The sequence below is a fragment of the Eriocheir sinensis genome, chromosome 54 (genome assembly GCF_024679095.1).
Source record: "Eriocheir sinensis breed Jianghai 21 chromosome 54, ASM2467909v1, whole genome shotgun sequence".
In the NCBI taxonomy this organism is placed as follows: domain Eukaryota; kingdom Metazoa; phylum Arthropoda; class Malacostraca; order Decapoda; family Varunidae; genus Eriocheir; species Eriocheir sinensis.
This window is the reverse complement of record NC_066562.1, coordinates 1657173-1670127: the sequence shown is the minus strand read 5'-3', so window position 1 is coordinate 1670127 and position 12955 is coordinate 1657173. Positions and strand designations below refer to the sequence as shown.

The 12955-nt window shown below is 45.8% G+C and overlaps 1 protein-coding gene across 1 annotated transcript in view; it reads right to left on the bottom strand.

The window, feature by feature from the left end:
- Positions 1-12955, bottom strand: part of LOC126983517 (receptor-type tyrosine-protein phosphatase F-like) — a gene marked incomplete at its 5' end in the record, with an annotated part of 153876 nt that overhangs the window by 106391 nt on the left and 34530 nt on the right. The window contains 5 exon segments of the mRNA XM_050836274.1: positions 2312-2514; positions 2627-2802; positions 9386-9455; positions 9775-9986; positions 12081-12392. Of these exon segments, the coding sequence (XP_050692231.1) occupies positions 2312-2514; positions 2627-2802; positions 9386-9455; positions 9775-9986; positions 12081-12392 (973 nt within the window).

The window sequence follows — 12955 nt, the reverse complement described above, 5'->3', positions numbered from 1 at the left end:
ATCATCCTGATATGAGTTTCAATAGAGAGAGAGAGAGAGAGAGAGAGAGAGAGAGAGAGAGAGAGAGAGAGAGAGAGAGAGAGAGAGAGAGAGAGAGAGAGAGAGAGAGAGAGAGAGAGAGAGAGAGAGAGAGAGAGAGAGAGAGAGAGAGAGAGAGAGAGAGAGAGAGAGAGAGAGAGAGAGAGAGAGAGAGAGAGAGAGAGAGAGAGAGAGAGAGAGAGAGAGACTTTAATAAAACAAAGGATGGGGGGTGGGGGCGTGAGGATTTCTTAAAAGTCAAAAGGGAGCTTCATGTAAAAACTTTTGGAACCTCTGATATACAGGGACCTTGTCCGCCCTCCTATGGAGTATGAGTCTCGTGTGTGGCTGGGGTCCACACACACAGCTCTGCTAGACAGAGGGAAGTCAACTCCCCTCCTCTTGCAGCAGTATTCTACCTCTTAAATCCTCCCGCAGTGTTGCATATCTCTCTATTTTCTATTGATATTTTCATGCTGACTGCACTTCTGAACCTGATAACAGCATGCCTGCGGCACTAATGAGTTGGGGCAGTGGCATCTCAAGTAATGGACGGCTTACTCTTTTGGTTTTGCGGCGCCCTTGTCATTAAGCCGCGAATTTTGGAAAATCAACCGCTTTGGTGCGAATCGCCATAACTCCCTTATTTCTGGGGCTACAGAAAGTTTTCTGGTATCAATCGACCAATCGACGGCAAGATGAAAGGGCTATATTTTTTAATAGTCTTCTTTTTTTTTTTTTTTTTTTTTTTTTACAGCAAAGGAGACAGTCCAAGGGCACAAAAAAAGTAAACATCAACAAAAAAAGCCCGCTACTCGCTGCTCCTAAAAAGAATCCAAAGAGGCGGCCGAAAGATAGGTCAGTTTCGGGAGGAGAGGTGTCCTGATACCCTCCTCTTGAAAGAGTTCAAGTCGTAGGCAGGAGGAAATACAGATGAAGGAAGATTGTTCCAGAGTTTACCAGCGTGAGTCAATAGCAAGGCCACACTAGACGAAAACGGCAAAGTGTCTGGATTTCGTCAAAATCGCTCTCGACAGGGTTTACGTTTCGAGCTCTAGCGACGAAACTACTGGGAGTAGGGAAATGTTATGCACCGTATTGGAAAGCACATTGGTAGGGCTAAATCATTTGTTAAATAGTTTTTTTTTTAAATTCTCACAAAATGAGCGGGTTTCAAGGTTGGGAACTCAAAAATAGGTTTTCTCCGAGTCGTTTTTTGCAAATTTATTCGATTTTGTACCATTTCGAGTCGGTTTTCGAGCCCGGTCACTAATTTCCAAATATAGCCCTTTCATTTTGCCGTCGCTTGATACCAAAAGCGTTTCTGTAGCCCCAGAAATAAGGGAGTTATGGCGATTCGCACCAAAGCGGTTGATTTTCCAAAATTCGCGGCTTAATGACGAAGCTGGGGCAAGTGTCCGTTCTATAGTATAGGGTTCAATGGCTCCTCACGAGAGCCAACCGGCGCTAAAGGCAGAACCTATGAAAATGAGATGAAGTTCGTATTGTTAAGTAAAATACATACCAAGAATGGATAAGGAAAGAGAAAGTGGCAGATCCTTGTTATCAAGAAATATACGCCCGGGACTGAAAGTTAATGGATGTCTAAAAAAGTTTCTGTTAGGGATTTCATAATACTTCTATAAAGACAGGAAGGTAAAGCAATAGGACACTAGTTAGCATGGGCAGAGAGGTCATATTTCTTAGGCACAAGATGTGTGTAAGCGACTGTTTAGCAAGAGCGAAAGTTGGCGTCAACAGGCGGAAGCGAGAGTTTGACAAGGCAGTGTATCAGCACGGAAGCTCCTTTTTAATATGCAAAAATACCATTTGGACTATAAGACTTCTAAAGACTTAGGCCACAGCGATCATAAAAATCGCCGCCATTAACAATGTTATTAGCAGTCCTGGGAAACCCGGATCTCACATTGCCCGCGTCCCGGGTGATTGGTTGTTACCCACCACAGGCTCAAAGGGCCAACAGACCGGAGATGAGCACCGCAGCCACGCGCAGGTGTAGCGTATGCACCCACCTTTACCTTACCTACCATATTAAACTCAAATATTAGGCTCGATGTATTTAGTAATGCCTGAGAAACTGGAACAGTCTTTCTTCTTTGAATGCTCTGCTTACGACGCAGATTTCTTCAAGAGGAAAATGTCAATAAGAAAGGAAAAAAAATCTTCGTCTCTGGTTCTCCCCTGGTCTAAGCATACCACACTGAGTTCTTAATCAGTCTATAGCATTAAGGCGTGGCTGTAATAAAGTGTTAGTGAAGCAAGCAGGACTAACACATTTCCGTCTCCTTCGCGGGTAACTGATGGGAAACGAAGAGTGATGGTCGTGTTGGTTTTCCTGACAACATGTAGATTGCCATCGAGTAAAGGCGGCAAGGGCCGAGTAGCCACACGCTGTCTCAGGTCTCCTCCGCAGAACCTGGTGTTGCAGCACCGAGCCACCGCCTCCTCGATCTTCCCTTCTTGCAGCCCATGGAACTGAAAATGTTCCGTTTATCAGAGTGGAGTACAAGGAGGAAAACACTGACATATATTATTATGACGCATTAATATGGAAAACTCGTACCGTTTCCTGTATCATCACCCTCACCTTGCAGGTCGCAGGGGTTGCTCCCTCGGTAAAGGTGATGACGCATGGTTCCCTGGAGTGGGTGAGGGTAATGGAGCAGTTCCTAAGCGTTCCGCCAGGATCGAGGGGCGAGACCAGAGTCAGGTCAAGATTTCTGGCGCCCCTCGTCATCCCGATGGACTGCGGGGGACTCGGCTCTGGGGAAGAGGTCAAGAGTTCATGCTACATCTTACAGATAATAAGTATGTAATTATATATTCATTGTTTGATTTTTTGTACCATAACATGGGAGGCAAAGTAAAAGCAATACGTCAGTGCTACTTTAGTGTTTTAACTAACTACCAACGGGGAGCATACGCCCGGGGCGCGTCGCTTCACTCACTCGCCGCATCCACTACCGACGGTACCCCCGAGCAAGCTCCCATTCAGCTGCCCTATCCATCCCAAACCGTTCTGGCAACATCGATCGATTTCCCCCAGCCATTAGTTGCGTGGGCGTCCCCTTGGCGCCATTCACTCAGGGCTGTCTTGTACACAAACAACCCTATGATCAGGATCAACTTCCGGGAGACGTGCCACGTCCCAATATAGCCGGAGTTGGTGTTCATGGACAAAGCTGGTAACAAGCCTCGATTCTGTTTCATCAAGTAATCGCTGGTTCGAAGTCATTCCAGCGATACCCGATGATCCTGGGAAGGTACCCGGCACCATAGGCATCGACACGCCTCACCGTATCACTATTTCATTGTCCATGCCTCATAGCCTTACAGTAAGGCAGGGAGCACAAGCGACTTACATTTTCGAATCTTTCTCCGATCTCATAGATGTTGACAACGCCACATACTCTTGTTGAGCGAGTCCATAACACAGTGGGCCAGGCCAAGCCGGCGATGGACTTCCTGGTAACACCCGCCATCGTTATGCACTACACTAGAGATGGACCGAATATTCGCTGTCACATTCGCAGGTGCTAATATTCGCTGTTTTTCAGCATTCGCATTTTCAATACCAGTTTTCTTTTGTGAATATGCGAATATTTTCCCAAAAATAATAAGAATAAATAATTATAATTAGAAAAATAACAAATTTTAGAGTTTACAGTTTGCATAAGAAAGGCCCCATGTTCACGGTTATCGCTCACTGTCGCTCACTCTCACTGCGTCGTGAGCCATCCCCGAGGGAAGACGTACTTGCCTCTCTTTCTCATTGACGACAGCAACCAGCTTCCATTGAAGTATTGCAGCTAGCTGCTGCATAATTGAACAATGGCGTCCAGTCACATAAGTGTACTATGGGATTACTTCGAGTTAATCTCTGATGATATGGCAAAGTGTAAGCTTTGCAACAACAACTATTCTAGGAAAGGAAGAACGACATCTGGGCTGAGAAACCATCTCGGCAGCAAACACCCAGAAGAGTATAAGGCTCTGAGCAGGAAAGAGGAAGAAAGAAAAGGAAAAGAGATAAAGAAGAGGAAAGGATCCCCAACACCAGCTGTAAGAATGAAGCAGGCTACTCTTCAAGCATGTGTACAAAAGGTGAAGTTATGGAAACATGGAAATGCAGGCAACAGAAAGCCTATTGGATCATTACGAGGTTGCCCGCTATGGTGATTTAAACTGCTCGACAGCCACTCGGGGCCTGGGGAGCAGATAAAAGCACCTCGATATTCAGTTTACTCCTGACGCAACGAAATGACGGTCGACTCGATTTTTGAAGGAGTTGATGATATTTGCATTTACTATTTCTGAGGGAAGATTGTTGCAGTGGCGGATGACTCGGTTCGAAAAGAAACTCTTTAATTCCGATCTCTGTGTTGCATCGACTCGACTGAATGGGTAAACCGTTATTTCTAGTTTTTGAGTTGGTTTGTAGTTGAAAGAATTTGGATTATTCTACATTATTGAACTTTTTCAGGCCCTTGAAGACTTGAATCATATCCCCTCGTAGGCGTCTTTTCTCCAATGTAAAGAGATTGAGTCGCTTGAGTCGTTCCTCGTACGGTTGGGCCCTTAAGGTTGGAATCAATTTCGTGGCGCGTCGTTGAATCCTTTCCAGTAAATCAATGTATTTTCTGTAATTAGAAGACCAGAACTGCACGGTATACTCGAGGTGAAGTCTTACCATGGAATTATACAAGGATAGCATCACGTCTGGTGTTTTACACTCGAAGTTCCTCGCTATGAACCCAAGCATAGTATTGGCTTTGTTGTATGCTTTTTTACAGTGATTCGCGTGTTTCAGGTCACTGCTGATAGTGACTCCAAGATCTTTTTCCTCCTTCATCGCCTGCTGAGGTTTCCCATTCATGATGTATGTGTGGTTACTATTTCAGGACCCAATGTGCATGACTTTGCATTTGTCAACATTAAAGGACATTTGCCATTTTTCCGATCATTCGATAATGTGATTGAGGTCTTTCTGAATGATTTCGCAGACGGTCTTTGTGAGGGCATCTCCACCCACCTTGGTGTCATAAGCAAATTTCGATATTGTGGCTTTCAGTCCTGTTTCTAGGTCGTTGATATATATGATGAAGAGAATGGGTCCCACCCAGCACTGACCCTTCAGGCACTCCACTAGTGACTGGATGTTAACGACACAGGAACACAAAGGCTGGACACTAAAGCTGCAGAAATGCTAGTAACTGACGATCTTTCATTTTCTCACGTCGAAGATATTGGCTTTGTACGGCTAATGAAAGAAGCAGCCCCACTATATCCATTGTGGAGCCCCACAAATATTCATACAATTCACTTACAATGTTAAGAAATTATATATTACTGGTTAAACGATGGAATGTGGATTGGATTGCAATATTCGCAATTCCCACCGCTTTCTCAAATTTTGAAACAATAAATTTGCATTCGCATTCGCGAATGCGAAAAATTGACATTCGTTCCATCACTATACTACACTACCAATGTATGTGAAACTTTTAGGGACCTCGACATCCTTACTACATGCATGGACATATTGAACTGTGTCATCCAGCAAGACTCCAGGCGACTGGACCTTGGTTAGGAGACCTGCAGTCCCAGAGGCTTCGCCTCCTTACGCATCATTGCGAGACCCAACACCAGGAGAAGTACAGCATCATCAGGAAAGACAAGGTCACTGGCCTTAGTGTCGCATACACATATTCCAAACGACTTTGATCAACAACTTTTCCTAACACCAAGTCCATGCACGTATTGAAATGTGATGGAGCAAGGACGCAGCCCTGCCTCACTTTTAAATCAACGGAGGAACCCGGGAACGACTCCTTCACACTTCACAGCACTCTCAGTTCCTGTGTAAAGGCCAATTAGTAGTCAGGTCAGTAATCTCTGCAGGAACTCCACTAAGAGTGCTTCACGATGCACGGAGTCAAAACCCTTCTTGAGATCGACATAGGCTGCGAATAACCCTTGTCGAGACTCTTGCCAGGGTTCCACAACGTCACGAAGTGCTAGGATTCGTTATTTTGGGGGGGCCAGAAGTGAATCCGAACTGCTCACGTCTCTGAAAATTTAGCAGATGAGGCCGAATTTCCATCAGCTGCATATGAATGACCAATTTCCTTGGCGCACTGAGCAGTGTAATACCACGGTAATTGTTAAAGTCCTGTCGGTCCCCTCTCTCTAGATACGGAGAATAAACCCTTTTCTAGCCACGAGAAATAGCACCAGACTGCCACACGGCAGACAGCACTGCATGCAACCCATGTATCTTGGCTTCACCCCAGCTTTCAACATCTCTTTGCTGATATTACAGATCTCAGCTGCCTTTCCTCTCTGCAACTTCCTCATAGCCTCTCGCACCTTTGCATGAGAGTGGAATTTCGTCTATAGGTGGATCAGCAGACGATATCTGCAAGCCAGTCAGGGGAGCTGTCTGCTTGGGACTCCGCCGTGTACAGCTGCCCAAAGTATCCGACCCAACGAACTTGCTTTTCATCTCATCGATATTATCTGCCCGCCAGCCGTTCGGATTTAGAGCGGAGCTTTTTGAGAGCTCGAAAGGCAAGTATAAAAGGTCTTTGCATTTAGACAACCCTCGATGTCCTCAGCGAGACCTCTGACATACCTCTCCTCTCGCTCCTCAGAATGGTTCTAGTCCTTCGTGACAGTCCTGTATCAGTTCGAGTCCCCAGCCTGTCTGGCAGCGCCACTCTCTTCTATATTCCCCAATGTCTCACTCAAGGTAACACCAGTTCTAGACCTTGGGCGCCCACGAACGCACTCCTCGGCAGCTTTGAAAGTTTCACGTTAAAGGTATCCCACAACTCTCCAGTGTCCTCCAAAGTGCCGAGCACTTCATACCGATTTGAGACTTATGGGACGGCGGGCTGTATTCTGAGCGAAAAGTCGATAAAACTGCTGAAAATGAGTTAGGCACACTAAAAATGAAGGAACGTTTCAGGAATAGTTTCCAGGTGTTTTGGGGACGATACGCATATCCGCAACCGCTGTGAGTAATTATAATGTTGGCTACATTGCAAGTTGTCTGGTAGAAAGTTTTGGCATAAAACTCACAACATCCATGTACAAGTATCTCAAGATCAAGGAAACAAGCATGGACACGCCATACAAACGGAAAACTAGGAACAGCAGACTCAGAAGAGATCTGGAGTATGCTGCTGCTGGTGTACTCTGAGCACCCAGTCACTGCCAGAAAAGACCGTTTTCCTCAAATTTAAGTTACTCATCTTTAAACTGTAACTGTGTACTTAGTTTTCATGCTTTTTACTTCATTTTTTGTTGTGTTTGCCATGAAATTTTCTTCAACTCCAACAAAAGTTGTTGTTTTTTATAAATAACAGATTGTAAATATTCTTGTTTAATGGATTGATGCAAATTTTCACGCAGTTTTTTTTTTTGTTGTTGTTTTTTTGTTTGTTTGTTTCATATTATTTTTTTAGCAAAAAATCCCTTAATTTTTTTTCTTGGAATCAATAATCAGTGAATGAATTAAGCACTGATAATTTTCAAATGCCAATATATTTACTTACTATTGAGAAGATGTCATCCAAAATAGGCCTAGCTTCAAGCATTTTTTTCATATTATATTTTTTTCTCCTCTATTTCATATATCGCCTTAACATACTCAACTTAGTAAAATTTCATTACAATTAGGCCATTATTTCATTATCCATAACAAACACAGCCCTCCTCCCCTTGTACCGCCTACTCCTGAGCACACGCCCGGTCCCTCAGTTTCTCAAGACAGACCCCCGGAGGGTTGCATTCTGAGATCTTCTTTGACCTGACGCATATCCTCCCTTTGCAACAACAAGCCTGTGGCCAGTGGCAATGAGCTCAGCACTCCGGTAAACATACAGTTCCGGAGGATCCTCCAACATGTACTAACAAGGACGTCTGGCCTCGACTGGGACGACCTTTTCCTCCCTCAAATCACTCCCTTCCTCAGTACCCTCTCCACCTCGCCCCAACCCTTAGCCTGATCATCCCTATCATCCTCGCAGCCGAGACCAGATAAGCAATGCAGGTGTTTTCGTGGATGACATGGTCTCCCTGCAAAGGTGCCGGTGGTGGTGGTGTTTGGCGGTTCATAATAAGTATATGGATGTTTTGGGAGTTTTGTAGTAGTAGTACCTTTACCCTCAACCAACTCCCCCTCTTCCAGCCCCTCTTCCTCCGCTTCCACTACCTCCGAATGAGACTCAGCCTGTCGCTTATTCAACAGACCCTGAAGAAAAACATCCTGCTGTAGTCTGCAAGAATCAGACACTGTTATGGGACGCTGAAGACAAGCTGGGTGTCGAGGTGAGGTTAGTAGCCAGGAGAAGGGCCCGCCCTAGGCCAATGCAACCGATGCAACTGCATCGGGCCCCGCCCCTCTAAGGGCCCCGCGGGGATGACGTCACTCATACGTAATGAGTCTAACAATCCCTGTCACTGTGGCCTCTGGAGAAAGAAGTTTCTCAAAGTTAAAATTGATCAAGACCTACTTAAGGTCAACTATGGCGCAGGAGAGGTTGAATGGTCTTGCTATCCTCTCTATTGAAAATGAAGTTGCAGGTCAATTGGACTTCAGTCAGCTTATAAATGGCTTTGCATTTGCCAAGTCACGTAAGATATTCCTATTAAATTAGCATTTTCATCAAAACTGTGACAACTACATTGGCAACATTTCTCATTTATATGTACCTCAGTTTGTATTGTTTTGTATTTGTTTGACCGCACTAAATGGCAGTAAGATGGGTTTTTGTATTGGGCACCGTACCTGCTAGGGCCGGCCCTGGCCAGGAGCCTGGTCAGCCTCTTCGTCTTTGGCTAAAACTCTATTTGAAAAAATTACTTTTTTGTCTTCTGTTCCCACGCCCGGTGGTGCTAATCTTTAATGTTTTAAATAAAGTTTTAACCAAGTACGAAGATGAGGTTTTGAAATTGGTTTGCAGATGAGTTACCAGTTCAGAAACCAGTACCGTATTCATTAATAACCTTCTAGCCTTTGAGAGGTTAATCTCTAACTTAGCTTACTGTCGCAATGAATTCGTAGGTCCTGATGCATCATTGACCAATATATCTAGCTGCTTGTAGCCTATTGCTAAGGATGGTTTTAAACACATCTTCTAGTAACCAAGTGTCAAACACGCATAGAATTAAAGTGCTGAAGGAATTAAAAGATGACAGTAATATCATAATTACTGGACCAATCACGGGCTGAGGCGTCCAAGAGGCGCCTGAGGAGAGCCTACTGGCGCTGTGGCGCACCTGAAGAATGTATATATATGAGAGAGAGAGAGAGAGAGAGAGAGAGTTAATTCATACTCACCCTTTTCTTCAAAAATAAATGTGTAGGTTTCTTCAGGACTCCAGTACCCACCTCTGTTTTTCACCTGAATCTGTTAAGAAGAGTTTATCTTATAAGTCTGCAAACAAAACTATTATCTTACAAGGGATGTGTATGCTGTGATGCCTGCCTATGATACAAAACAAATATAGTATTTCGCCTTATTTATTGTTTATATTGATTTTCAGTATTTGGTGGAAAAAATATACTTTTTTTAAAATGGAGGATTTTTTTTAGGAGAAAAACAAAATGAAAAAAAAAAGGCCGCTCAACACGGCTCCTATGAAAGCAAACAGAAAAGTGCTCTACTGAATTTAGCATTGAACTGAATAATCAACTTAGTGTTTACTTCAAGTATTATTTTAACGTACTACAAAGTGATATTGCTGTCCTTGCTTCAGTCCTCTAATACTGTGGCAGCGATCATACTGCCCTGCTGATGCACATGGTAGAAGTGGAATGTACCCGTTATTGACATAAATGCTCTCAATCTCTCCATTTGGCGGGCACGGGTCATTCCACAGCAGCAGAATGGTGGAGTCAGACAGCACTGCGTGTGTCACGTTCCGGACACGCGGCGGAGCTGGAAATATGAATATTGTCAACGAGGATGTGCGTTAAAGAATTTGTGCTTAAACAATATGAGAAAGATTTTGTGTGGTGGAATAGTGTTACAGCATGCAAGACTTGTCCTGTGTGGTGTGGCTGTGCCTGCAGCCACATCATCCTTGTCCTGTGTGGTGTGGCTGTGCTGCAGCCACTCACCCTTGTCCTGTGTGGTGTGGTTGTGACTGCAGCCACATCATCCTTGTCCTGTGTGGTGTGGCTGTGACTGCAGCCACATCATCCTTGTCCTGTGTGGTGTGGCTGTGCTGCAGCCACATCATCCTTGTCCTGTGTGGTGTGGCTGTGCTGCAGCCACTCACCCTTGTCCTGTGTGGTGTGGTTGTGACTGCAGCCACATCATCCTTGTCCTGTGTGGTGTGGCTGTGCCTGCAGCCACATCATCCTTGTCCTGTGTGGTGTGGCTGTGCTGCAGCCACTCACCCTTGTCCTGTGTGGTGTGGCTGTGCTGCAGCCACTCACCCTTGTCCTGTGTGGTGTGGCTGTGCTGCAGCCACTCACCCTTGTCCTGTGTGGTGTGGCTGTGCTGCAGCCACTCACCCTTGTCCTGTGTGATGTGGCTGTGCCTGCAGCCACTCACCCTTGTCCTGTGTGATGTGGCTGTGCTGCAGCCACTCACCCTTGTCCTGTGTGGTGTGGCTGTGCTGCAGCCACTCACCCTTGTCCTGTGTGGTGTGGCTGTGCTGCAGCCACTCGCCCTTGTCCTGTGTGGTGTGGCTGTGCTGCAGCCACTCACCCTTGTCCTGTGTGGTGTGGCTGTGCTGCAGCCACTCGCCCTTGTCCTGTGTGGTGTGGCTGTGCTGCAGCCACTCACCCTTGTCCTGTGTGGTGTGGCTGTGCTGCAGCCACTCGCCCTTGTCCTGTGTGGTGTGGCTCATGCTGTTGATACTCACCCTTGTTCTTTGCGGTGTGGCTCATGCTGTCGATACTCACCCTTGTTCTTTGCGGTGTGGCTCATGCTGTCGATACTCACCCTTGTTCTTTGCGGTGTGGCTCATGCTGTCGATACTCACCCTTGTTCTTTGCGGTGTGGCTCATGCTGTCGATACTCACCCTTGTTCTTTGTGGTGTGGCTCATGCTGTCGATACTCACCCTTGTTCTTTGTGGTGTGGCTCATGCAGTAGATACTCACCCTTGTTCTTTGCGGTGTGGCTCATGCTGTCGATACTCACCCTTGTTCTTTGCGGTGTGGCTCATGCTGTCGATACTCACCCTTGTTCTTTGTGGTGTGGCTCATGCTGTTGATACTCACCCTTGTTCTTTGTGGTGTGGGTCATGCAGTAGATACTCACCCTTGTTCTTTGTGGTGTGGCTCATGCAGTAGATACTCACCCTTGTTCTTTGTGGTGTGGGTCATGCAGTAGATACTCACCCTTGTTCTTTGTGGTGTGGCTCATGCAGTAGATACTCACCCTTGTTCTTTGCGGTGTGGCTCATGCTGTCGATACTCACCCTTGTTCTTTGTGGTGTGGCTCATGCTGTCGATACTCACCCTTGTTCTTTGCGGTGTGGCTCATGCTGTCGATACTCACCCTTGTTCTTTGTGGTGTGGCTCATGCTGTTGATACTCACCCTTGTTCTTTGCGGTGTGGCTCATGCTGTCGATACTCACCCTTGTTCTTTGCGGTGTGGCTCATGCTGTCGATACTCACCCTTGTTCTTTGTGGTGTGGCTCATGCTGTCGATACTCACCCTTGTTCTTTGCGGTGTGGCTCATGCTGTCGATACTCACCCTTGTTCTTTGCGGTGTGGCTCATGCTGTCGATACTCACCCTTGTTCTTTGCGGTGTGGCTCATGCTGTCGATACTCACCCTTGTTCTTTGTGGTGGGGCTCATGCTGTCGATACTCACCCTTGTTCTTTGTGGTGGGGCTCATGCTGTCGATACTCACCCTTGTTCTTTGCGGTGTGGGTCATGCAGTAGATACTCACCCTTGTTCTTTGCGGTGTGGGTCATGCAGTAGATACTCACCCTTGGTCTTTGCGGTGTGGGTCATGCAGTAGATACTCACCCTTGGTCTTTGCGGTGTGGGTAGTTTCGCAGCTACTCACCCTTGGCCGCTGTGGTACAGTTGAAGCTCCTCGCATGGCCAGTACCTGCGGCGTTTTCCACCGCGGCCTTTCCTGTGTAAGTCGTCCCAGCCAGATAGTTTTCAAATATAACCATTCCGGAGGATCCACTGAGCTCAGCATACTCTTGTAGGTCAGCGAGAGGATCAGGACAGGACAGCTGGGAGTGTAGGCTGAACTTGATGGTCTTGTTAGGCCCGTTGTGGCTAGCACATCCGCCAGGCACTTGGGCAGTACATCGAAGTGTATTGTTGGTTTCAGTACACGATACATCCGTTATATTCATTTCGGGCGCTGTTGAAGGAGAGCACAGTTAATTACTATTATCTGCTCCTTTATTACTAGGTTGGTGCACGAATATTTGCTCTTTGAATAGTACGCACAGCGGGCTTTCTTTTTTGTCAAATGTCTATGTAACAAAAGGATCGATTGTGGTGCTTTTTTTGTCAAATGTCTATGTAACAAAAGGACCGATTGTGGCGCTTTTTTCATGTGCGCACCTGCACGATTTGTCCCCAACACACTAATAACAAGTATCCACAGTATTAGTCGGTACAGGTGATGACTACCTACTCTTTCACTTCTTCAGAGATCATCCATGGTCACCTTATAATAATAAACAGACTCTGTGTGTCCAGTTTTCTTCAGTTTGTATGTTTCAATTAACTAAACAATATCTGATGCCACAGGCTCGTTAACTTAACGCTAAAAAATCCAGTCACTTTCTTTTCCAGACCTTTTTGTTTTTTGTTTACGCGTGTAATTTAGTTCACTACCCTCAGACTTACAGCTCCAGTAAAATACATGTCGTGTTCTCAGCTATTCTGCACTTAATAAAGTCATAAATAAAGCCTGCA